The 26,171-nt window shown below is 52.3% G+C and overlaps 7 protein-coding genes across 7 annotated transcripts; 4 read left to right on the top strand and 3 right to left on the bottom strand.

Annotated features, from left to right (window-relative positions):
- Window positions 1-696: 696 nt before the first annotated feature.
- On the bottom strand, window positions 697-2,355 carry AYO20_01386 (hypothetical protein; the record flags this gene model as incomplete). Its single annotated transcript, XM_022639692.1, has 3 exons — window positions 697-834; window positions 887-1,074; window positions 1,128-2,355. 3 exons carry the CDS (start codon window positions 2,353-2,355, stop codon window positions 697-699), a joined length of 1,554 nt encoding a protein of 517 aa, XP_022504528.1.
- Window positions 2,356-11,041: 8,686 nt separating this feature from the next.
- On the bottom strand, window positions 11,042-13,425 carry AYO20_01385 (3-isopropylmalate dehydratase, large subunit; the record flags this gene model as incomplete). Its single annotated transcript, XM_022639691.1, has 2 exons — window positions 11,042-13,260; window positions 13,326-13,425. 2 exons carry the CDS (start codon window positions 13,423-13,425, stop codon window positions 11,042-11,044), a joined length of 2,319 nt encoding a protein of 772 aa, XP_022504527.1.
- Window positions 13,426-15,607: 2,182 nt separating this feature from the next.
- AYO20_01384 (hypothetical protein) lies at window positions 15,608-16,480 on the top strand (the record flags this gene model as incomplete). The annotated part of the gene is made up of 1 exon (XM_022639690.1): window positions 15,608-16,480. The coding sequence occupies one exon, from the start codon at window positions 15,608-15,610 to the stop codon at window positions 16,478-16,480; it is 873 nt and encodes a 290-aa protein (XP_022504526.1).
- A 672-nt stretch (window positions 16,481-17,152) lies between these two features.
- On the bottom strand, window positions 17,153-19,889 carry AYO20_01383 (hypothetical protein; the record flags this gene model as incomplete). Its single annotated transcript, XM_022639689.1, has 7 exons — window positions 17,153-18,328; window positions 18,380-18,599; window positions 18,650-18,705; window positions 18,761-18,833; window positions 18,883-19,647; window positions 19,706-19,768; window positions 19,819-19,889. The coding sequence occupies 7 exons, from the start codon at window positions 19,887-19,889 to the stop codon at window positions 17,153-17,155; spliced, it is 2,424 nt and encodes an 807-aa protein (XP_022504525.1).
- A 1,276-nt stretch (window positions 19,890-21,165) lies between these two features.
- On the top strand, window positions 21,166-21,904 carry AYO20_01382 (hypothetical protein; the record flags this gene model as incomplete). The annotated part of the gene is made up of 2 exons (XM_022639688.1): window positions 21,166-21,201; window positions 21,251-21,904. 2 exons carry the CDS (start codon window positions 21,166-21,168, stop codon window positions 21,902-21,904), a joined length of 690 nt encoding a protein of 229 aa, XP_022504524.1.
- Window positions 21,905-22,795: 891 nt separating this feature from the next.
- AYO20_01381 (hypothetical protein) lies at window positions 22,796-23,907 on the top strand (the record flags this gene model as incomplete). Its single annotated transcript, XM_022639687.1, has 3 exons — window positions 22,796-23,550; window positions 23,618-23,692; window positions 23,772-23,907. The coding sequence occupies 3 exons, from the start codon at window positions 22,796-22,798 to the stop codon at window positions 23,905-23,907; spliced, it is 966 nt and encodes a 321-aa protein (XP_022504523.1).
- A 589-nt stretch (window positions 23,908-24,496) lies between these two features.
- On the top strand, window positions 24,497-26,038 carry AYO20_01380 (hypothetical protein; the record flags this gene model as incomplete). Its single annotated transcript, XM_022639686.1, has 2 exons — window positions 24,497-24,565; window positions 24,785-26,038. 2 exons carry the CDS (start codon window positions 24,497-24,499, stop codon window positions 26,036-26,038), a joined length of 1,323 nt encoding a protein of 440 aa, XP_022504522.1.
- Between the last annotated feature and the right edge of the window lie 133 nt (window positions 26,039-26,171).

Below are 26,171 nucleotides of genomic sequence, written 5' to 3'. Positions count from 1 at the left end.
TGACCACCTCGTTGATGTAAGAGGCGGACAGAATGCTGCTTCTGAGAGATCTCGAGAACTACCTCGAGAGTGTAGTTGGACAGCTGTTCATATTCTGCAATATCTTGAAAGATCAGTCCATCTCATTGTTGTTTCCAATACAGCTATCCACGTCCCACACCATTTGCCCCCCCGGCGACCAACGCATTGCTCGTCTTGCCCCAGCCATCGTCTGCGATATCCGCCATCTCCCCCGATGTCTCGTCCCTTCGTCCCTATGTCCCTATCCACTCTTTATTTGCGTCCTCCACAGGGGTATCTTTCCAATGCAAATGCAGAATGGAATGCTCGCGCCCCTGAAGCTATGCCCGGTTGGAAAAAAAAGAACACACAACCACCTCTCCGACCACGCTATGCAGAACCTGTACATGATGGTATGCAACAGATATGGCAGTACACTGCCGAAATAGGAATCATTCTATTCTCGCAATAAGACAAATCGCGAGACTCATGGACATGCTCGTGCAAGTCACCCAGCTTTGCCCGCAATGGTGAAATGACAGTTTTGTACAACGAATCCGTACCACAGATTCTGCATTCGTATATTCATCACATTAGAATGTGGTCTTGTAAAATGTTATCGCTGAAACAGCGAAGACCACTCAGACGGGTCTGATTCGAAGTCGTCGTTGGTAAAGACTTGATCAAGAAGACGGGTTATGATCGTGTATTCGACCGACTGACGGTTCGGTCGGGTGCGGGTGACATTGCTCGGTTCGAGCCGATCAAGTCGATTTCGTGATCTCGAAGGACCGCAGCGTGCCTAGGATCTCGGAGGAATTTGGGCACAGAGTCCTACGACATTAGGTCAACGTGAATTCTTGGAGGAAATGCAGTACAAACTTACGCTAGCCATCAGTTTGAAGACGGCGCTTTGGGCAAGCTCAAACAAATCCACAACTTCGTCTAGACTCTCACGCATGGATTCATCATCAGCGTTGGTGCGAATCATTCGTGAGTCGAGACGATTCCGGAGGGAGTGGTCGATGTTCAGCTCTGAGGGTGCACCGGACGCAAGAAATGAGTTATAGAGACCTAGACCGATCAGCCTGGGGAGTTTTGGGAGCAAGAAGCTTCGATTGACTTACCATATGCCGCAGCGAGGGTCTCCCTGACAGCCTCGGGTCGTTCTAGCTTTCCAGACTTATCAAGATTTCGGTAATTGGTGGTAAAGTCCGACACGTCGAAGTAAAATTGCAAATTCTCCTCGCAGAGTGACTGCCTAAGAAACTCTTTGAAGAGCAACCGCAGGGCCGCGTCTTGCAGGATCACGTTCAATCGGCTGACGTTGGAGTCCTTTGCAAGTCGACTCTTAGGATCCTTTGTGTCTCGACTATCTTCACTGTCAATGCTCGCAGGCCGTGCAAGCCAGCCGCAGACCCGTTGTCCCCGTTCCGTGATCGTGTAAATTGCATGCTTGGTAGGTTGGAAGTACGTGGCCATTGGGTTCAGTCGAATATATGCTCGGTCCTCCACAACTGGTGCCATCAACTGCCACTTCACAAACAATTCTGCCATTTCGTAGGTTTCTCTGCGGTCGATGGTGGTGCAGCAATCGAGTAACCAGTCGGAAGCGGCTTTACCAGTGAAGCTGTTGTTGACGAGTTTGTCCAACACTCTTCGTTCCTTGGCCATCTTGACACCCACAAGTCCAGAGGCATACTCGGAGACGGAGTCAGAGTCTGACAAGGATGTAGAGCTCTTGAGGTTGGGGCCTTCTGAGCCCATAAATCGGCGGAATATGATCTCGATCGTCGGCCTGTCCTGTACAAGTTTGTCGGTGGCTGGGTCCCTTTCCAAGGATACCATCTGCATCTGATTTCGCCGTAGTATGGGCTCAATGTGACGTGCATTGATTCCGTTTCGACCGCAGAAGCGGTGTAGGGTAGCAGATCCCTTTGGCGTCAGTTGCCACACGCCACCCTTGCTCACAAAGATGGTGTTCCCCTTGGACTCGGCAGATTCGATCAGCCGTGCATCAACAAATCGTTGGCACACTGAGCGAGCCATCTCCTTGGCCATGGAAAAGGTTGTCGTCGTGGTCGTGACGACCCATCTTGATGGGTTCTTTGGGTCGGGGATGCGATTAGACTGAGAAAACTTCAGTGAGCCGAGATTCGTGATGGCCTCTTCTGATAGAAATGTTTCCTCGACCCTCGAGAACCTGACTCGATGGGGAGTGAGTGGCAGGCTGGTAATGAGAGTGGCGAATAGGTCTTGGAAGTCTCGGGTGAAGGGTCTCTCATCGTCGGTCATGCGCAATATCTTGGAAGACGTCTGATGCATTTTCCCATCTTTCCTGTCCGGGTTCGGCATTGATGGGACCGTGGTGCTGTTTCTCGAATCTTGAATTGGAAGGGGGATTCCGCTCGTTCTCCGGGACTGTGCGGCGGCGTGCACTTCTGGCGACGTTGGTGACCGTGGAAGAGTTGGTCGTGTGTGGTTGATAGAGGCGGAATGTTTAGATAGGCTTCCCGACGAGGTTGCCGAGCGCAAACTTGGTGTGGAACTTGTACCCAGGGAGGCCAGATTTGCAAAGGCGTTAGATGTTTTCTCGCGTGCCAGAGATGCCAGCGACCTTCTGCTCTTGGCCTGGGCAAGACTGGTTGAACTTGAGTGGTGGTGGTGAGGTGGGCGAGTAGAGTCTGTACGAGGCGAATTCGAGGTGGAAGAGGAATCGTGGGCGATATCAGGCGAAACGACTTGGGCAGGTAAATTTGGAACAGGCGCCGAAGTCATGGAGTCGTCCACTGACACATCCGTTGGCTCGGGCATGGAGAAGACTGGAAATCATGCGGGTAAAGATGCTCAGGATTTGGACAGGTTCCGCACAGCATCGCACTCGTACTGGGCGATTTCAGAGGGCCGCCAGAGGAGCAGGACTGGCGGTCGACGGTAGTAGTGTGGCAGAAACACCAACGGGGCGTAACCCACGACCCACGAAGAGCCGGGATTGCTCACCACGAGACCACGAGGATAGTGGAGCCACTTAAGCCGCAGGCTAAGCAAGGTCCTGGGCTCGGTGGCCCTGGCAGGGGGGGTTGAGTTGAGTTAGGGTCACCAGGGTTGAAAGTGGGTAAGGATGTAATTATTCGAGAAGAGTTCGTTCCGGGCCACTTACGACCCCGTCGCCCACTACCCAGTGTGTCTTGTGTCCTCCGGAAGGGTGTGCTGAGCCTGGCCCGCCCAGGAGCGTGCTGACAGGGCGAGGGGGGGCAGATCGAGTTAGGCGCACGATTTGGCGAGGACGCCGGACAACCTTGGGAAGGATGTTGAACTGGAAGTGATCTTCGACAGCCTGGAAACTTCAAGGGTATCCTCAAAGGCCCTCCAAAGGGGGAAAGCTAGTGCTCAAATCCTGTCGAAACGAGCTGCTGCTGCTGGAGCCACGATCGAAACAAGTATCGCTGGTAGGGCAGCTTGTCTGAGTATTGTCTGAACCAGGGCTGGGTCAATCTGAGATGAAGATGGAAGATGGACAATAGGAGTTCAATTTTGATGAGGTGGCGAGAATGATGGAGGCGCGGTCAGGGTTCTCTCGTCTTTTTTTCCCTTCTCCTTCTCCTCTCTTTCTCTCCCTCTCCCTTTTTTTTCGCTTCCAGTTTGCGTTTGGTAAAAGTAACGTAAAGGGCGATCTGCCGGAGATCGTACTTAACTGGGGACGATGATACGACGACGCATGTAGTCAATGGTAAGACTGGATTCTTATTCAAGATAGTAGATTTGATTCAAAGTGGAGGACAGAGGAGAGGATTGAATTGGATCGAGAATTAGATGTACGAAGGACGGTCAAGAGGAGGTGAAAGACAGTGACTGGTGCGATTATCTGGACAATGGACATGGGCCAAATGCTAAGCATAATTCTGCATCTCAACAACGTGGCTCCGGGCCAGTGCCAGTAAGAATCGCATGATTGAATCCTCAGCAGGCATCTCCCCAGATCAAGGGCGCCAGGCTGGCATCTACCCACGATTTCTACGGGCGCAGCATACAGTAGGCATAAACTAGTCATTAACATTAGGCACCGGCCCAACCCCGACAAGCACCCACGAGTACCTCGTACATGAGTGACATTTTGTACTGTGTAGAAGTAGGTCCGGAGTAACATGCCTGCATGCCTAGGAGGGAACGAATCCATCACTTCTGGCCCCCAAAGATCCGGTCGTCCTCACCCCCTCATGTGTGGGTGCCGAGCCGAATGTCAACCACCAAGCAAGCTCTCGGCGTCTCTGTTTGACAGCTGTCTGTCTTCGTGAACAACATCTCTGAGACCACCAACTCATCACCAAATATGCCATGTCAGAGCCTTACTCACCGTATTCTGCATACAATCTACCGTTATTGTCAGCCGTGATGGATGTTTTGAGGACTATTGCAAGACACCGCCCCCTCTCCCTCTCTCCCCTAGCAGTGCATACGAGTAATCATGCGCACATGGTCTTTTGTCTGCTGTTGGATCCATTCACAGGCTGCATTCTTTCCGACCGCTTTTCCTTTTGCAGATAGATCAACCTCCACGATACAAATTGTCCATCCTTTCAAGCGGGTCAGGCAAGTTCGCTCTGCGTCTTGTGTGAAGTGGAACAAATTAAAGCAAATGTCTTTGATGCGGATTTCTATGACCGATAGAATGATACAGTAAGGTATACCACTACCGCATAGGTGACACATGAAGCATCCGGAATGATACGGCTGCCCGAGTTACTAACTACGAGTAGAGGTCCACCGCTATCCCACATTCAGTGGTAATCTCTTGTCCAACCCAGGCCAAGAGCCACCCCGAGGTAACAGAAAGCAGAGCAACCCAATGGCCGTCAAGTTATGAAGATGGCACTGACAACGGGCATCTTGGTAACACCATTGACAGTGGATGTGCAGCCCACCAACTGATATTTCATCAAAAGACTATCAAGCGGACACTCCTCTTCTAACAGTAAATGATCATCCTCGATACCCATGACTAGCACCACGTACTATCCCCACAGAATGGAAGGGAAACAACGTGTGTGCGTGCTTGCGACGATCAGGTTTTCCGGAGATTAACAGCATCTCGATTTGTTATTGGCTTGACTCGTGACAAAGAACTAGGTATGACATCCATCGCGTTCCGGCCAACAGGCTGACCTCCTCGGAGCTTCGCAGTGCTCCTCACCTCTCGCAGTCAGTGCGGCGTGAGTGCGAGACCAGCACTATAACATTCCCGGCCAAGCGGGCGTCGTACAAACAAGACGTTATCTACCTCCAGCCGAACGTCGTCAGGATAGGAAACATTGGTGGTTTCGGATACCCGGACATGTTGGAGAGATTCAAGGCCTCCAAAAGGTCGAAATCCTTCGGGTCAGTACGTGTACAAGAGGCCCTTGACCGGTACTACCTATCTGCTAGAGCCACGCAGAGGCATGAATGCTGAAGAATCAAAGGCCATTGATCTCGCAATATCACTCAATCTGGTAGCTCGGTTTTGGCCCGCCCAAGCTTCAATGCCGGCGTGCCGTACGAACTGCCCCCTCTCCTCCATCACCAAGCTTCTGAGGGCACCCTCTTTTGCCTGACTCGGGGGTTGGAATGCAGGGTTAGTTGGAGGGCAAGGGTACCGTAAGAGGGATCGGGCAAGAAGGTTGAGATTCGAGAAGGCTACCGGCCACTCCCCGGTGCCCAGGCTGGAAATATCATGGGACCGTCTCTCTGATACGCTGGAGTCATCCGCCGAAAGGACCAACCATGGTTCATCCATCTGGGACGAGCAGTTCCTCAAAGCCATCGACACAATACTCCGTACAGGTACAGTACGTACTTTTTGCTCGTACTATCAAATGTGCCAAGAGGAGATGGTCGTGCAACCTCAATCACGGGTTGTCGTGCCGCAGACTTCGCGGCGGTGTCAAACTTTGACCAATGACTATTGGCTTCACCGCTCTTGGGGGGAAGAAGGGGGCGACGAAGGAGCAAGGCAGAAGACGTGGCATGGCCAATTCACCGTCCAAGGACAGAATAACTCCGCCTCAAAGTTCAAACTTCACGTATGATGTTCGAGGTTGGTGATCGTCAGGCTCGAGATGAAACGAACTAAGGAGAGGGGATTTTCACTTCAAACCAATGGAACCCTGCCAGCCTGGCATTTTGGGACTAGTTTCCAAGGTGCTTAAGCCTAGGCGAGCATCAAGCTTCAGGTGATGGTGTGAAGAGAAGAAAAAGCCCTGAGACTACGTCGGGATAGTACTAGGCTGTGCAGCTGATGGAAGCACCGGCAGTGGAGGCATCAGAGGGTGGTCCCTCTTGCTAGTTTGGAAGCCTGGCTCAGGGAGGCCACGTGGAAATGTGTCAAGGGCCAAGGGCCACTTCTTTCAGGTGTGGGCGCCTGGGGTGGGGGTGCCTGGCTCTCCGAGTACGAGCAGCTTGCTAGGGAGGTACTCGTAGCCTTGGTTGACCCGGTTTAACTGGATACGCGGGATTCATTTGGTCACCTTGTAGGGGCGATGGGGACCTCAAACCACAGCCTTGGTCCTGGGAAACAATCAAACCCATGTTGACCATGTTCGTGGACCATGGTCCGCCCCCGTCGTTCGACGTTGTGGCTGACAGTCAGCGAGTCTTCTAGGCTTCGAGAAATATTCCAGGTTCCACAATCGAAGCAGTTTAATCTGAGGCATGATCCACGTCACACTTTGACGGAGCGACATTTCCAGCATCCATGACTGTGTCACTCGTACTGGGCACACCCTGTCAATCAGCAGGGCTGAAGATAACTACGCGCTACCCTACGAGGACACACCTACTCGTTTGTACCTAGATAGTTTAAGGGAAAAACCAAAAAGGGGGGCTGATTCGGGGAGTGGCCACTTACCATGGGTGTGTTGAAAGAGAGGTGCAGACTCTGTTGTCATCTCATCCCATTATTGTTCCATCCACCCATCTCCATGTAATAATATCTTCGTCACATCCATCCTCCACCCAACTGCCTTAAACTCATCATGGCTAGTGAGGCCGACCTTTCTCCACGCCGCCTCCTGCACCTTGTTTCGATTTTCCTTCCCCAATTTTCCCCTTCTGAATCAACCAACTCCAGCACGCCAGAAATGAGCTGGACCTTCAAACCACGCCGGTGGCCAGCCTAGCGGTCAAGTCCGCCTGGCATCTTTACTTGATCAGGATTCCCTTTTGGGGCTTGCAGAGACCGCCAGTTGCGTCTCAATGCCCATTCGTTCCTCTGCCTCGATTCCATTTTCCGTTTTCAGTGGCCTCTGGGGCAATCCAGAAAGAGCCATGGAAACATTTCATCACTCATCTTGTCCATCACCCACCAGCCCATTTCGATTCGAACGGCTAGAACTTTCGGAGGCTTCTCGGCCCTCAAGGTCCACCTGCAAAGAGCCAACATCCCATCCATCGTTGACCTCCTCGAATCAAAGTTCCTCCCTCAATTTTATTGTTACAAGATCACAAGTTGCCTTGCAAGACGATCCAACCCCGCAGCTGGTAAGGTTTCGACTGCGCAAGAAAAAAACAAGGAAACAGGACAAAATCAGACACTACACGTATTAGCACAGGCTCACCGAGAACCATGTGCCATCCCCTCCTCATGCACATCGGAAGTTCCCTGCACGATCTCTGCGCAATGGGTGCACTGGGGCCCTGCAGCCAAGCCACTCATACTCTTCACGGGTAACCCGCACTCAGTGAAGCCACAGAGTTCTCCCTCGGGCAATAGTTGGCATGCAACCGCGGCAAGGCAGGGTACACTTCCCACACGACACTGGGGCTAGAAAGACCTGCTTGACATTGATAGGTGGTTTGTCAGACTTGTCCTCTCCGTTGTTGTTGCCTCCTACACGCTTTGAAGGCGCCAGCTCACCCCAAGAGCGAAAATAAAATATGGCCTTTGTGCGGGTGGACCAACCCCGGCTGTCGTGGCCTTTCCCGTGTCTCGATCTCGACCACTGCACCAACTCGTCACATTTGCAGAGGACTTGGATTCATGCCCCTCAGGTCCAAAGGAAGTGAAAACTCCGATTCGCCCCTCACATTCTGTCCTACCAACCCGAGCAAACTGTCCAATGTTGTCACTATATTCAGCCCATGCCGAGACTCACATCCACCTGGATTGATGCAGGTAGCAGGCTAACATGTTCCCTGTTCCACGTGGCCGACGCCGCTAAAGCCAGATTTTGTGGCGGCCACGAGGTTTTTCTGCGGGACACCGCACCAACTGTGTTTCACTGCTCAATTATCACTGCAGCCCAGCTGCCGCAGGCACCAGATTGGCATGAGCATTGCCTAGGACGATTGGCTACGACTCTCACTTGAACTGCCTTTTTGGTTAACTCTCAGACAGTTGTTGGCACAAGCGAGGGTCACTGGCTTGGTACACCTCAACTTTCGTGTAACTGCCCAGCGCTCTACCGAACGTTCGAATCAGTCCAAGTCCATCTTGTCGTGAAAATCTCAAGAATAACCCAGCAGGCTAAATCCCAAATCATGGAATGCAATGCTATGTGATGGCCAATGTTCCTTTCTCACAGAATGGATAGAGACTGCCTTTCCATGTTGTTCAACACTAAGGATTTTCCTAACGAAGCGAAGCAAGGTTAGTCGGCAAACGCGGTAAGAATTCTAGCACCACGAGTTAAACATGCCCAATGACAGCGTCCGGTGGTCGAACCTTGATGAGAAGAGAATTTGGGCCGAATGAAGGCATCTGTGACCCTTTGTCCAAGTGTCGACCTCCTTTGATCTGGACTAAGTTCTGCGCTTGAGCAAGGTGTACAGTAATTCGATGACATGGCTTGAGCAGTCAACGGTGAGGCGCAAACGCTAGCTTAGACGCGGAGTTCTAGATATTGCCACTGTAGGACCAGCCGCTGTCCTTGAACAGTGTGCCTCGCAGCTGTTGCAGAAAGGACGCCACACATCCCAGTCTTCCGAAGGGAGAACAGTTGGAAAGAAAGCTGCTAATGATCCGAAATATCACAGCAGCAAGCCGTTAACTTCATGGGTTGGATCGGCCGATTTGTTCTGTCTCTCCTTTACACGAAAGTGTAATGTGGGCGCTCTCACTTTCAATTAGACGCCCATCCCTCACCGACAATCAAAGGGTCCTTCGACTATAGCTCCCGTCTGTCTCTAGTCTCAAATTTACTTGATAGGATTAGCTTATCAAACTCTCCCAAGTGACTACATAGATGGCAAGACTGTGCGGTGAGGACCACGTGGCCAACCCAGCATTTGCAGGAATTTCAGCCCTTCACTGCATTAGCTGCTACGAACACGAGCGACATCGAACACTGGACGTCGAAAGGGAACTCAAGCCATGTCTGGCAAGATTCATCCTCTAGCTCTATGCTTCGCAGCTTCAGTCGTTTGCCCAACCCCGTATCTGCGCCCAGTTACGGATGCATCATTTTGGTGACTCAATCTGCATTCGGAAGTGACCCGAAGATGAAGTGGCCACAGTCTGTCTAGCTCTGGACACTACGGGATATTCTGTCCACAGCTCGCTCGTGCAGCGCCACTCAGGATGTCGTGGAGAGACGACCCAAGCATACTACCCTACCTATCAGCCTGGATGATAATCTAGTGTCAGCAGAGCGAGGGCGAGGGCTCGACCAGAAAGATGTGCACCCACCCCCTCGGATATGTTAGGTGCCCCATCAGATGTAGGTCCATGTGGTTAGTCGCTAAGACGACGTGTCTTCAAGCAATCCAGGCATTCAGCCTCTCGTCCAAGATCCTTTTCAATCGTCATGGGGCTTCGTGTTTGTTCTATCCCTGAAGCATAGTTCCTCAGGCGCACTGACCCTGTTTTCACGGTAATAAGCCGCAAGCTTTCATTTGTGAAGACTGGGCAAGGAAAATACGGCGTACTGTTGTATCTGCTCTCGGTATACGCATGTTCTTACTGCTCCTATCTTCACAGGAAGGCATTCTCTCTACATTCTCTCACGGAAAGATCTCGCCGACTACCACAAATCCTCTATATCACTCAGTCCTCTGAGTACATGCCTGACCTGAAGTCTGATCATGCATCACTCAGGCAACAAAGCGGCCCAATGGAGGGAACAAAATGTGAGGGCATCAGACTGATACCAAATCTTGAACTAGGTGCCACAGATGGTGGCAAAGGGAGATTCCCTGTTATCGTGACGTCGAAGAACCTAGAGACAGTGGATTGAGAGTCTATCATACCGAATTCCCAGCCGGCCACCGTTTGTGAGGAGAAAGGATCCCGAGTCGTTGTCTTTTGACTGCCTCGCGTCTTGGTTTCCTCGACCGTCATCCTTCGTCCCTCGTCCTTGCTTTCGACGCCCCCAACGCGCCGCAGAGATTTCCTCCCAGCTCATGACACGCCGGGTTCTGCAAAATCAAGAGGCGAGATACTCGGGTGCCAACAACCCTGGTGGTGAAACCCCGGATGTACTTATCCTTTCTCGCGGTCTCAGAGATTGGGCGTTTGATTCGGAAACCCAAATTCGAAGAAACACAAACAATAGAGGAAAGATCGAAGCAGAGCGAGCGCATCCCCTGAAAATTGGATGCTAATCGCCAGACGAAATGAGAAACGACACACCCAACAGGGGCTGTTGTCATCCACGGCCACAGAGCATCCATCTTCCATCCTTTCTTTTTTTTTGGTTACCTTTTCATCTCAACAAGTACCTTGGCTTGCCTGGTTACTTGGTACCTTGGTTACTTGGTTGCTTGCTGAGGTAGTCACGTAGTCAAGTACATAGTCAAAAAAGGAACACAATGCAAAAGATTCTTGGAGACGAACATAATTTTCAAAAGGATTTCGCACACTCGGTCACCCAAAAAAGCCTTTCATAGTATGTATGAAAATATCCATTCATTCCAGTTATGCATCCAAGCATTTATCCCTCTCGATTGTGTTTTGATTCATTCGACCGAACAGACTTTTTTCCTCGTCCCTTCATCGTTCCTTGGACGAGTGTCTCGGACACCCATGTTCCATATCCCATATCCCATAGAGCATATGTCTAGAGGTCCCTCACCATTCGACAGGGTCGGTCTTGACATCGCCCCTATTCGTCTTGGGCACGGGCGCGGCCTCGACCTTGACGGGGCCCTTGCGCCACTTCTTCAAGTACCCGCTGCCGTCCAACCACGGCGTGTCCAAGGTCCTCTTGGCCTCGAACTGGGCAATCTTGTCCTCCATCTGCATGGTCAAGCCAATGTCGTCGAGACCCTCGACGAGGCAGTGCTTGCGGAACTCCTCGACCTCGAATGTGGCGAGCTCGTTGCCCTTGTCGTCGCGGATGGTCTGGTTGGGCAGGTCGACTTCGATCTCGTGGCCGGCGCGGGCCTCGTCGGCAATCTTGTTGAGTTTCTCCTTGTCCGAGATGATGAGCGGCAACATGCCGTTCTTGAACGTGTTGTTGAAGAAGATGTCTGCGTAGCTGGGCGCGATGACACACTTGATTCCAAAGTCCAAAAGCGCCCACGGGGCATGTTCTCGCGAAGAGCCACACCCAAAGTTGGGGCCGGTGACGACGAGGATCTTTGCCTTGCGGTAGGGTTCTTGGTTCAGGACGAAAGACGGGTTTTCGCTGCCGTCTTCGTTGTACCGCAAGGGGTGGAAGAGCGCAGAGCCGAGACCCGTGCGCTTGATGGTCTTGAGGAACTGCTTGGGGATAATGGCGTCGGTGTCCACGTTGGCTTTCTCGAGAGGTGCTGCGATACCTTTGAGCACCGTGAATTTGGGGAGTCCCCCGGATGCTCCAGATGCCTCAACATGGTTGGTGGCCGTGCTGGTTGCGTCCGTGGGGATATCGAGGATGCGGTCAAGCTCTTCTTCGGAGTCGACCTCTGCAAACTCGGGCTTTACGTCGAGTTTGGGGTCTGCTTTGGCGGGAGTCGCATTGTCACTGTATTTGCGCACATCGGCCAATTTGCCCACAATCGCCGCCACCGCCGCCATGACAGGCGAGACGAGATGCGTGCGACCCAGAGCACCTTGTCGTCCTTCAAAGTTGCGATTCGAAGTGCTAGCACATCGTTCTCTCGGTGACAGGATATCAGGGTTCATGCCCAGGCACATTGAACAGCCAGCTTCCCGCCATTCAAAGCCGGCATCCAGGAAGATCTTGTCTAGGCCTTCGCTCTCGGCTTGGGCCTTGATGTTGCCAGAGCCCGGCACGACCATGGCACGCTTGATGTTGGGTGCGACTTTCTTGCCCTCCACGATCCTGGCGGCAGCACGAATATCTTCAATGCGGGAATTTGTGCATGAGCCAATGAAGACCTTGTCCACCTCGATATCTTCCATTTTAGTACCAGCGGTCAGGCCCATGTATTCAAGGGCTCGTTTGCAGCTCGCTTTCCGGTTGGGGTCCTCAAAATCATCGGGGCCCGGCACGACGCCAGTAATGGGAACAACATCCTGTGGCGAGGTGCCCCAAGAGACTGTTGGGGCGATGTCCTTGGCGTCGATGAAGATCTCGATATCGTATTTGGCACCTTCGTCCGACCTCAGGCTGGACCAGTAGTTGGTCGCCTTCTTCCACTCATTGCTGTCGACCTTGGGGGCCAGAGGACGTCCCTTGAGGTAGTCGAAGGTGATCTGATCGGGAGCGATCATGCCAGCTCTAGCTCCTCCTTCGATAGACATGTTGCAGATGGACATTCGAGCTTCCATGCTAAGACCTCGAATGGCAGAGCCGCAGAACTCGATGACGGCACCTGTACCGCCAGCGGTGCCGATGACGCCAATTATATGCAGGATAATGTCTTTGCTGCTGACTCCCGGTGCCAACTGACCGTCGACTTGTATCCGCATGTTCTTGCTCTTCTTTGTGATCAAGCATTGGGTGGCCAGGACGTGTTCGACCTCACTGGTACCGATGCCAAAGGCCAGCGCGCCGAAAGCGCCATGGGTCGAGGTGTGGCTGTCGCCACAGACGACTGTGGTGCCGGGTAATGTGAAGCCCTGTTCGGGACCGATGACATGCACGATACCTTGATTCTTGTCCCCCAGGCCGAAATATGTGAGCCCGAACTCCTGGACATTGTCTTCGAGGGTTGTGCACTGTAGTTTGCTATCTTCTTCCTTGACAAAGTCTGCCACGTTCTTGAAATTCTTCCGTGGAGTTGTGGGGACGTTGTGGTCGGTTGTGGCCAGCGTGCAATCTGGTCGGCGCACTTTCCGCTTAGCGTTCTTCAGACCTTCGAATGCTTGGGGAGATGTGACTTCGTGGACAAGATGTCTGTCTGTAGGTGATGTTAATGCCTTTATGACTCAAAGCAGTTTCCAGGCGGTGGAGGGTGTGGCATACCGATATACAGAAGGACGGTGCCATCTGGCTGTTGGTTGACGACATGGTCTTGAAAGACTTTGTCATACAGAGTCCTGGGGGATGACTGGATGGAAGGCATCTTGACAGAATCGGCAACGATCACTTCCTTGAACAAAAGACTCAAGATTTTGGAATGCAATGTTGGGATGAACCTTCGAATAGCAGGGCACAAGATTATAAGCAAAAAAGTGTTTGGGGAGACGGTGGATGGCGGGGGAACCGACATCGGAGGTCAAGGATGACTTCGCGAGGCCGCTGATTGGCTGGCGTAGGTGCCCCAGTGGAACAAAACATCACACTGGGCATTTCCCACCACCGCTACCATATCCTAATTCGGACCTGTCGACTCGATGCATTCTTGCAATGTTCGAGTTATTCGCCCCCAGCATTTCTACTACAGGGTCCTCAGCTGATTTTCTCAGGATTGTATCACAACCTGCTGCGATATCGACAGATCAATATGGTGGTGGGTTTGACCTGTTAGGAGTGCTTGGCAGGAAATGATGAGTTCGACGAATGCCTCATCCAGGATGCTCAGGAAGAGGGATCAAGCAACAACTGGACTGTGACACGCCACTCGATGAAAGCGGCTCTCTGACACAGTGTTGACTTGTAGGACCCGACCTGATGATGGGAATGAGCCGGAGGAGTCACCACCAAAGAGACATACGGTGCCTCTATCGCCAGGAAAAAGGCTTTGGGGCCACGAGGCTATCAACCTATCAACTACGAAGGTAACATGCAGTCCTGGCGGGCTCGAATACCTCGGAGCAGATCACCGAATAAATCGGACATCTCGTACCAATCGGGAGACTTGCCTAGTTGTCCTGTAGTCATGCTTTACCAAATGCCAGTGAAGTATTGACTCCTCGATAGCGCACGGGATCGCACTGTCGAGAAGTTGGAAGTTCACACACCACACACAGTGAAAAATACCGATCGAGAAAAAGAATTATTGACCACCAGCTTTGAGAATCGAACATCCTCCATTCATCGATCCTTCCAGCCTTTCCACACCCACCCTTCTTCAACTCCGGGAGCAAAAAAGTTCCAACAGGCCAAGCAAGTTCCACTTTACCTCTCCCCCCCAGACCCCCTGTGGAATGATAGAGGATGCGCTGAGTTGCGCACCCCCTAACACCCCACAGGGGATCTGGGAGACATGGCTAGACCCCGGTATAGCATGCCATGTATATAGAAAGGCCCCGCCCTCCTGACCCTGTTGGAACTTTTCCCTTTGTTCCATAGCCCGAAGTCACCCGGGGTCTTAATTGCTTAATGTGTTTGACTTCTTTTTCTAGTGGGCTATGTTGACAGGAATTTAGAGAGTGTAAATGATATTACTAGAATTTCCTCTGTAGTGATATGGTGATGTTGCTTGGCGGGAGAGGTGAAGTACTCGGTACTGTTGAATGTGAGCGGGACAGCCACCTGGTCAGGCAGGTCGGTCGAGGCTCCAAAATATAGAAGAGTGCAGACTGCGACAGCCGCAGGTATTCACATTCCACGTACAGAATCAACAATCATCTACCCCGAGCCAATTCTGCTCTTTGCAAATCTGTACCTATACAACGATGCCTCGTCCTCACAGGTTATATTCCATCGAATGTAGTCCGCCCCCACTGCCCACACAAGCAAGCGACGTCCAATAAGGAGCTTCCAGCCCTCGAATCGAAGCTTTTGGCGTCAGCGACAATCGCCCCCACAGGAAACACTCGAGAATCTCCAAGTTCGGCAAGCTTGCAAAGGGGGCTGCTCATCTGAACTAAGTGCGCCACCTTCGTAACCAGCTGAGCCCTGAACTGGGCACAGGCAAGAGAAGATTACGGTTCTTCGAGATTGTCTTGAATAAAGTGGCAAACCTGAGCAAGGTCTCGATTCCAAACAAAGCTGTGCCCGTTCCTTTCCCTTCAACCCCCATGACTTTCGTCAGACGGCCAGACAATTTTACTGCAGACTGCTGCTAGGAGAGCTGCAGAGATCCGCCGAACCGGATGCCTAGATTTGGGCTTTGTGAGCTGAGACGAGCCCAGACAATCATCCTCAGATCGACAACGTTATCTCGGTCCAACCATGTATCCCTATCCACCCCGTCTATAGCAGGAGTACCTCCGTTGGGAGGTGCTCTGAGCATCACGGGCGCGTATTCTGCGACGCGTCAAATTCGAGTTCGTGTACGCAGCACTGCCTGTTTTTCAACATGCACCACTACTTTGATGAGGAGTAGCAATGTCGCCAGAACCCCAGCACAGGCAGCTGTTATGGTCAGCAGCGAGGAGGGGACCCCCGCCCGAGACACACCTCCGCCTCTGGGGCGGATCGGAATCGTCTTCACCGACATCGTCAAGTCGACAAACATCTGGGAAAAGGACACAGAGGCCATGACCGAGGCCATGAAACTGCACGACGACATGATCAGAGCGCTCACGGTCGCCAACCAGGGCTACGAGGTCAAGCAAAACGGCGACGGCTTCATGATCGCCTTTGCGTCCGCCACGTCGGCCGTCCAGTTCTGCCTCGACGTGCAGGAGAAGCTTCTGGACGAGCACTGGCCGAAGGAGATCCTCAAGCTGCCGCCTGGCCAAGAGACAAAGGACCCGGAAGGCCACGTTCTCTTCCGCGGTTTGCAGTTGAGGATGAGCGCGCACTGGGGGGAAACGGTGAGCAAGTGGAACGAGGTGATTCAACGTATGGATTACTTAGGCCCGGTTGTCAATCGGGCGGCGCGGTTTATTCAAGTCACTGAGGGCGGCCAGATTGTTGTGTCTGAAGAATTTCTCCGTCAACTACAGAGCGAGTTGGAAATCGCCAAACACCAGCAACAGGACGACGCACATGACGCACATGACTCAGTCCGGGCAGATAACAACGGGTGTGACGGCCTCTCCGCCAAAGGACCGGGCTCAACACCGGCACCTTCTCTAGACCTACGCAGTCTGCGCAGCCGGCGAGACCAGACGATTCTCACGCACCAGCAATTCGAGATCCGGCCGCTGGGAGACTACGAGTTCCAGGGCCTGGAGGACCCTCACAAGCTCTACTTCCTGGTACCCCACTCGCTGGGAGGGCGAGTCGACCACTGGCACCAGGTCGCCCATGTGACGGGCGTCAAGGGCAATGTGCGCTCATCGTGACTTTTCGATGGCGTCTGACATGACCGACTCGACCCGAACCGCCTACCGGGAGAAGGATAGCGCGCGTGTGTCCTACGACTCTGAAGCGAGGTCGGGCATGTTCATTTGAATCCCGCCCGAAAAGGTCGAACAGAGCTCAGTCCCACGGGATTTTGGGTGGCTGGGAAGAGGAGTACGGTAGAAGGAACGTCAGAGTCCGATGTTCAGCCTCAAAACTTGTACAAACAGAGAAATTACCGAAGGGAGACTATATGGGCGTTGGTTTTTTGAGTTTCAGGCGTATGATTGACGGTGTACAGTGTTTTGAGTGTACAGTGTGACGATGGCCAGGCCATACCGAGAACATAGGATGGCATCTGCCTGGTGAACCCCTACATGTAGCCTTGATTGGGGGTGGTGCAATCGCAATTTCGATGCAGCGGAATAAATTGGACAGAAACCAAACATGAACAAAAAGTCCTTGATAATCTGTTTGGCGCATCATGAGGTCCATTTTCACAATATCCCCTAAGCTCTTCGAACACCAATCATGGATGTCCAGGGTCCTGGTGCAAATCCTTTTCCTGCCCCCATCGATACAGCCTCGTGTCTACCAGCACGCCGTCTGTAAGTCGAAGCTCTCGAAACTCCTTGCGCTTGCGGTTTATCTGGCTGGTTCCTCAAGCAGCGCTATCATTCCTCGTCTCCATCCGCCTCAGCTGCCCCATTTGTTTCCGCAGCCTCATCTGACTCGTGCTCCTTCTCGGCACCGCCGTTCAACTCAAGAAGGTCGGTTTGTGCCTTGGTAGGTGCTGATGTGCCGTTTCCACTTTCAACCTCCTCCTCTAGCTTGATATATTCATCCCACTCGGGGAACAACTCTTCGTCCTGGCCTTTTCCGGGGATGCCCAGGAGCCTTGCGACTTTGCCCTTTCCTTGTTTCTCCAGTCCGTCTTTCCACTCCACCGCCAACCCTTGGGTCAAGCTCGGCTTGTACGTCTGGCTGAACAGCACCGCTTCACTGATCCTTCCCGTTCGCTTCAGAAGGTCAATGCAACTTACCACATCGCCTGTGGACCACAGGGCAGCAAATGCGACGTTGTTGGCACCCGATTCTTCTGCCTGCTTCGCAAGTTTGAGTAGTCCTTCCTTGTTGCCAGAGCTTGTGTACAAGAGCAGCAGAGAACCAAGGTCTTTTGCGTGAGTAAAACACTCTTCCGCAAGTTTCACGTCCCAAGCTTCTAGGGCTTTGTCAGCAACAGAAGCCCACCGTGCTTGGGTATCTGATTCCCTCGCGATCTCCAACGCAATCGCGAGATTGTTCAATCCCAGCGCTAATTCAAAGCGATGCTCAGGATCAGTGGCGACTTCTAGTGCGAGCTCCTTGTGGCCCTGTGCTTCGAGGAAACGTGCAATCTTGTTCATTTGATCTTGCGGGACATCAGGAAGGAGTTCTTGCGCGGCGTCGAGTTCGTCTCGCAGGACGAGGGTCTGATAGGAGAGGAGTGCAGTAGAGAGGCTGTAGGAGACGACGCCGACGTCCTTGTCGCAGAGGTAGACGCGCTCATCACGTTGCAGATACCGTAGTAGGTACATTGGCTGGTCGAACTGGGCGATGTTCACGACTTGTTCGCCCAGGAGGTAACTGAGACGAGTGCTCGTGGTGAATATGAAAGCGTCGCCAACCCATTCGCCGGATTTTACAGATTCTTGCAAATCGGTCACCACAGAAAAGGCGGCCTCGACGCCGTCCTCATCTGCGTGGCCGTTGTTGAGGCCATCAAGGTAGGCTTCGCGATCGAAGCGGAGGACGTAGGTGGTGTCGGAGCAGGCAAGGGCCACTAGTTCGCCAGACTCACTCCAGTAAACCTGCCCGGAATCTGTCAGCCACAGTCACATCCATAAACTGATGATTATTACCTCAGTAGGCTCGACCTCAATTCTCCGGACGAGAGTACCGGTCTCCCAGTCAAACATGCCGATTCCCCCTTGTCCCTTGACACCGAGTAGAGCACCGCCGCAGAGGCCTTCAGCTTGAAAGCCGACATCGAGACTTCCGCTTTCTTTCAATTTCTTGAAAATCTTGACGCTGGTGCTAGATTCTCGGATCGCATAATCGGTTGGATTTTGATGTGATGCCCTTGGACCAATGTTAGCAGATCATCGCATCTCAGGGTGAGGCCACTCTACCATGCAAAATCAAGTGCTGAGCCGAAAGCCTGATTTCTCCATGCCAACGCTGTGTACTGCGCGGTTGTCAGAAGGATAGTCTTCGCAAAAGAGAAACGCGACGATGCTTACAATGATGAACTCTCCGTCACCGCAGACGCTGACAAACCTGCCGTTGGGTGAATGAGATAGTGTAGTTGGATAGCTGCATCTCTCGTTAGTGTTTTCGCCTCGTATTTGAGGGTAATGCTCACATTTCTGTGGTGCCCATCTCCTTGCTCGGAAGAGCAATAGGTGCGCCATCTTTGAGCGTCGCATCTCCTCCTTTGATGATAGCAGATACTACCTCGTTGTGTCGCGCCCAAACGAGTTTCCCCGTTCCATCCATGGACACGGCTGGTTCCTCTCTGCCCATTTTCACCACAACGGCACCATCATCAAATCCCATTGCGACGCCTTGTTTTCCTCTTTGGTACGAAACACACCAAGCCCTCTCCAGGCCATAGCTCAATGATTGCTCTAACCGATACGTATTGGCATGCCATATCTTGATGGTCCCGTCTTCGGAACCGGAGATGATGACTGGTAATTCAGGGTGATAGCAGGCGAAGCTGACATTGCTAGTGTGTCCTTCGAGTGTTGCGATGAGAGCCTTGGTGGTATAATCCCATACTTTGACCGTCTTGTCATCGGAAGTGCTGAGTAAATAAGGCTTGTCGCTGTGTGGGTAGTAGTCGACGTGATTCACACCTTTTTCGTGTGCCTCGATCGTCTGCTTAGCGGTGGCATTGTCGATGCTCCAGACCTTGATAGTGCGATCTAAGCATGCTGATGCAAAGACATTGGTATCCTTCGGGTTGATCGCAAGACCCATCACATAATGTTGATGCCCAACAAACTCGCGCACACACCGCCAGTCCTTTTCCCAGTCAAACATGCGAATCGTCATGTCATCTGAGGCTGTCAGGACGACACTCAGGACAGGATGCACGACAATTGCGCGGATATAGTCTGGGTGCCTACACCCGTCATTGTAAGCCCACCTATTCGATGTCTTTGAGGTCACAAGCAACTTACGCCTCAAATGATTTGACCTTTTCACTTGTATTCCAGTTGACCACTCGAAGTTGGAAGTCATCGCTGCCACATACTATCCAGTTCTTTCTTTCAATGAATCTCCCTGCCCTTACAGGCACATCGGTGAGCTCAAAGGTTTTGATGATCGACTGTGTTTCGTAGGACCAAATGTGAGCATGGCCATTGTACAAAGTAGTGAGGATCTTGAATCGTCAGCGTCTGGAGTTAACAGGGAGGTGTCCAGGAAAGTTATACCCATGGCTCGGTACTGCGTAACTGTTAGAACCCTGGATTCTCATGGGATTTTTGTACTTGCCTATGGAAATCGATCCCCTTCACTCGCTCCGAGCCTTGACCAGGTTAGTATTGGTACTGAAAGTCGTGATGGTGAGACTAACGAGCAAAGAGTTGTCTCTTGACGTCTAGGCGCATCGCGGCATCAAATAGTCAATATGTGAGTATATTTGGGGGGCGCACACAAGGGTGCTGGCTCGGACGATCAGGGTGCGGTCAAAAATTGAACTGGGCCGGAAGGAAACCGAATGCAATATTCCATATCATCAATTCATGGTCATCGTAAGCGGCGCAAGGCAGTTCATCAGAGAGAATCGTAGAGGTGTCAAGGGACGTGAGCCCGTGGTGGTTTTGACAGAATGTCCCCAACCCAAGCCTCGCAGGCACATACATTGAAAGTTTATACGGATCCTGCCGCTTTAAACCAGCCTTGTCCGCTTCTCCCCCCTACGAGTACTTAAGCTCCCACACACTTCTGTATCCGCCTCCATATTCTGTCCTTTGCAAGGAAGAAACAAAGTTCAACCAGTCAACTGATAGATCCAGGTGCTTTGGTACTCTTTAGGGTTGTTGATCTGTAAGAGGTGCCTTGGAGGTGAATGCTACGAAGTCGTGAACGCAACTTTCACCGCACTTAGAAGAAGGGAGCGTCCTTCAGCTTCGTGAGTCTTCGTGCTGTGATTCCATGTGTTCGAGTTCGCATCGATAGCAGAGCCGGTCAGGGTCAGTGAGCAGACCTCCTCTTATTCACTCACCAATACGCGATCTGCCGTGCTCGACTGTTCGACAGCCCACGACCCCTAAACGGCGGATACGAAGGCCGAGGCACCCGCCGAGAAGTGACAAATACGAGGTACGCTCGCACTATGCACAGGGCCGCATTTTCCGTCTGCGGATCAATAAAAGAGCTTTACCATTTCCATGATGATCATTAAGAGAATTGTATGGACCACTACAAAGTACTCAGTCCCCGTACACGTACTCGTACAAAGTACACATGGCCAATAAATAGCTCAACTTCAGGCACCCTGTGGTACAGCTAACATGCACTCAGATATTCCCTAGTACCTAGGTAACTCCATATATGTACCTTGTGACCGTTCCCATCTTTTTACTACCCTCTACTACCACTCGTCCAAGGCTGTCCTCCATCGTCCGTCACAGCTATGGCGGAACTCCGGCCAACGCTCCATCATATGAATGTCAGGTTACTCTAAACTGTCCCTTCCTGCCCTTGCTCACAATTTACAGGACTCGCAGTCGCAAAGAATCCTGTGGCTCCTCGAGGAGCTCGAAATCCCATATGACATCAAGCTCCATAAACGCGTCAAGCAACGTGCCCCTCCCGAGTTGAAACAAACACATCCATTGGGAAAGGCACCACAACTAGAAACAGGTGATGGAAGAGTTATTGTGGAGTCACTGGTGATCGCCAAATACCTGATTGATAAATATGACAAGACGGGCAGATTCAAGGGCGATGGCGAGAAGAATGACTGGATACGCGACGACGAGTTGTGCAATCTTGCTGCTGCCAGCATTGGCCCTCCAATGATTGTGGAAGTTATCATGACTGCGGCCGTCAGGTTGACACCTCTCTTCATCCGCCCGTTGATATCTCTGGTCCACAAACAACTTCACGCGGGCTACTCTGGACCAGAACTTGATGCGTTCTTCAAGTATCTGGACGATCAACTTGGTGACCAAGAATATTATATGGGCACCAACCCTGGTCGGGCAGACTTCATCCTCTCGTTTCCCGTTGACATGTGCGCGGCAGCTGGCTTCGTTGACCTCAAGAAATACCCAAGAGTGGAGAAATGGCATGCACGATGTCGCGAACGACCAGCGTGGAAGAGGAGTCTGGAGAAGGGTAATGGTTACGAATTGAGCTTCAAAAGCTAGCGAGTTGGCGAATCGAGCGCAGGTGTCCCAGACTTCTAAAGACTAGTGTGTAATATGTACATATGTACTCGATACTGGCAGGGCGTTCGACGGTGGACGGGTCCCTCACCGGAAAGCGAGCGGTAGGATGACATGGATGCCCATACATCGCCACTCAATTACGGTCAATTTGCATTCCCCATGAGTTCATGATATTGGATGGTTGAGGCGGGGCACCGTTGTATTCATGCAATTTTGAAGGTCGGTCTCTATCATGAGACGTTTTAAGCGTACCTAATATATGTCTGCGCAGGACTGCAGTTTTGGGAATTGACATTTTACGAGTACGAAACCCCCGTCCAAAGGCCCGTGAGGCCCGGAACAATGGTCATCCGGGGCGTATACTTTGCCTAATCGCGCCTAGAAGAGGCGGTTCGCCCACCTTGACCTCGTACTCTTGGGTACAACGTTGGGCGCTACGATCCATCACACCTCGCTTACAGGCACGTCTTCCACAAAAACGCAATCTTTGCACCCTCGCGAGCTCCACCACCCACCAAAATACACCTGGGCACTCCGTGGCAGCGCTTTAGGGAATGCAACATTCGTCACTTCATTGGGCCATCTCGGGTTGGGAGGAGATGTTTCAAGCCTGGATAACTTATCTCGACCCCCCCGAGGCGAATACGCGGATAGGTAGTGTCCGAACCTATTTACCGTACGAGGTACTCGTTGTGCGCTTCGGTTGCAGGTCTCTTGCTTCTTTTCCCAAAAAATCCCCCCTTCATAATCACACAGAATTTTATCGCTTTCTATTTCTTTTTCTCTTTTCGATCTGCTGAAGCGTTCGGTTTTACATGGTATATTTTTCGCTGGTGCGGCTGTCGTCCATCTGAGTCCCCGAACAAAACAATGTCTTCAAATACGACCACCCACACGGCCCGTCGCTTCTGCACCGAAATTACCCCCCAATGCCCCGTCGAACTCACCACATATGGCTACTATCCCAATCTCAGCGTCAACTCGTTCTTCATTGCTCTCTTCGGCCTCTGCATGCTGTTCCAGTTGGGTCTTGGAACGTGGCGGCGGACATGGACATACCTGATCGCACTCACCATCGGTTGTTTCGGTGAAGCGGTCGGATATATTGGGCGGATCATCATGCACAACAACCCTTGGAGCGGTGCTGGTTTCAAGACGCAAATCTGCTGCCTGGTGCTTGCCCCCAGCTTCCTCGCCGCGGGGATATACGTCACGTTGAAGCATTTGGTCATATACTGTGGAGCGGAGAACTCGAGACTGAAGCCTAGGCTCTATCCCTGGATCTTCATCGGCTGTGATTTTGGCTCTATCATACTCCAGGCCATTGGTGGTGGTGTGGCAGCCAGTGCAGGCGACCGCGGTGGGAATCCCAAATTGCTGGATGCGGGCAATGGGTTGATCGTGGCGGGCATTGCATTCCAGGTGGCAACCATGGGTGTCTGTGGGCTTCTCATGATCGACTACTACATCCGATTCCAACGTGCAAAGAAGGACAGGTCGCAGGCGACGATGGACAGCGAGTACGAGAAACATCTGTCCTCGCCCGGGGTATCACGCAATTTCCGAATATTCTGCTTCGCGATTGGGCTGGCCTTCGCTACCATCTTCATCCGTTGCATCTACCGGTACGTCTCTCCTGAATGCCGTCGTACGCAAAGAAGGAAAAAGCACTGACGCATGGATGATAAACAGTCTACCCGAGATGGCAGGGGGCTGGGGAGGCCCTCTGATGAGAATTGAGACCGAGTTCCTCATCCTTGATGGAATGTGAGTTTGGCTCCTGGCTCCTGATCCCTCCCCAGACATGTGCGAATACCAGACTGACATGACATTCCTCCTGCTCCAGGATGGTGGGTATTGCATGTGTTCTCCTGACCGTGTTCCACCCCGGCTTCTATTTCGAGCCCATGAGGAAATTCAAGAGACAAAACTCGGTTGCCGAACCCGTGGAGCAGCCCGAGACGGTGGAGGGCAAATCTTAAAGATATATATCCTGCCAACTTCTCTCGTAGTGTTCTCAACACATGTACAGATGACGGAACATAGATATAGAATATATAACATGTACCAATGACCTGATTATTTAATGTTCGCTGTACCTCCTTGCGTACTTGTTGGTCATGGGCTGATCTTTTTCCGGCCGCAAGGATGACGCTGCTCACTTACGCGACTAGTATCCACGAGCCTCGGCCTTCTATTGATGCCGAGCTTATGGACGTATTGTACCCTCGCAAAAAATCCCGAGCAAATACGACGCTTGGACACTCAGATCACCCCCCAAGTACCCAGGCCAAGGGAACCTCGTCCTTGCGAAACGCCATCTCCTGCTGGGTGAGGATGAGGCTGGGCCCCAGAGCCCGCGACGCCCGCGACTTTCCGAACACGAAAGGCAGAAAAGGCGTGTGTGGTGCCAAGCGAATCCGGCCGCGGATACGAGGCTTCGTTTCTGCCAAAAACACTCAAGAAGCACTCAAAGTCAGCTTCTCAACTCATTCCGTCCTCAAACACCCACCTAGGACTATGCGACATCGTCGGTGAGGAGCGCAACCACCCCGCCGGCAGCCCTTCACCATGCCTTCTCGACGGTCGCATACCAAATCCCACCACGGGTGTCGGCAGTGCAAAGCAAGGAGAGTCAAGGTCAGTGTGCCCCCCCGGGGATTGTCGTTTCAACGGGACTTTTGCCTTTCCCCCGGGATCCATAATTGGTGCAGTAGTTGATGGTAGTGGGAGTGGTGGGAAGTGGGAAGTGAAGCCATTCCTCGCTTAGTCGTCGCTGAGTCTGGCTCGATATCATTGTCTCTGCTATCTGTTGTCTGTTTGTCTGCTTGTTGTCGGTCCTGACTCAAAAGTGCCCAGTGCGACGAGACAAGTCCTCAGTGCCAGCGCTGTGTGAAGCGACAAATCCCCTGTTCGTTCCTCGGGAATGGTTCCGAAGGGTTCCCGACACCCCCAGCAAACACGTCCACCCACGATACATCGACTCCCAAGAGCCTTGACCAGCAGCAGTCAGATCCCGAGAAGACACGCTTTGGAGCACTATCCACTCCGAAAGCATCATCTCCGTTGGCGACGGAGACAGACTCTACCAATGTTGCCAAACGCTTTGATATCCTCGACATGGAACTCATCCATCATTACTCTACTCGAACCTACATGACCATGTCCTCGAGGCTCGCCACCCATACTGTCTGGCGGGATACTATCTTCGCCGAAGCCTTGCGCCATGATTATCTCTTACACGGCTTGATGGCTACTGCGGCCTTGCACAAGGCCACTGTGCTGCTCAAGACATCGGATGCGTATGCCGAGTACTCCAAAGTAGCCATGGCTCACCAGAATGCTGCCTTGGCTGGATTCATTCCGGCAGTCAGCAACCCTACTCAGGACAATGGCATCGCCTTGTTCTCGGTCTCTCTCCTTCTCACGATCTGGGCCTTTGCATCGAAAAAATTACCAGAGGGTCTGAATCGTGTGAAGCTGGACTTTGGCAGGGGCGAATCGTCCCCAGGCATCACTTTGCCACTGAACTCGCCGACGGCCGACTTCATTGAAATCATCATGATCCTCAGAGGAATCTATGCGGTGATCAGAGAGACCGACAAGTGGCTTCAAGGTGATATTGAGGAGCTGCTGCGGTATCCGCGCAGTGAAGATCTGCCTCCGCATTCACCAGAGGTGGAGGAGGCCTTTAGCACGCTCCGCAATGCCCTGGACGATCCTCAACTATCGTCACTTTGGGAGGGCGATGACTCTCAGCGAACGAGGAATCTCTTTCTCGAACAAATGGAGCAGTTGCGTGACATCTCGAGATGTCGTTCCGTGGTCGAGTGGGATGGTCACATATTTTCCTGGTTGATCATGGCACCATTGTCCTTCATCCATTGTCTGAAGCAGAGTAACCCCTTGGCCCTGGCAATATTCGCTCACTGGGCTGCCATGTTCAGGTGCATGGATCACCACTGGTGGGCAAATGGCTGGGGTTACAGCTTGGTTGTGGATGTGTCTAGCCTGCTAGATCCTGTGTGGGCGAGATACTTGGATTGGCCCAGAAGACAAGTCGGGCTCGTGTTCCAGGGCGGCGGAGCTTTCGATACACGACGGATGACCTGACGACTGACTTAAAGTGCGCTGCTTGTACAAGTTGCTCAAACGAACCTGGAATTACTAATTTCTCATGCCCATACCCGGAAGTGCGAACATTGTCCGACTCGGAGGATGACAGAGACGACGCACCCTGTTTCTG

Source organism: Fonsecaea nubica (genome assembly GCF_001646965.1).
Source record: "Fonsecaea nubica strain CBS 269.64 chromosome Unknown Scaff5, whole genome shotgun sequence".
In the NCBI taxonomy this organism is placed as follows: domain Eukaryota; kingdom Fungi; phylum Ascomycota; class Eurotiomycetes; order Chaetothyriales; family Herpotrichiellaceae; genus Fonsecaea; species Fonsecaea nubica.
The sequence above is the reverse complement of the archived record's forward strand: the minus strand, read 5'-3'. Positions and strand labels throughout refer to the sequence as shown.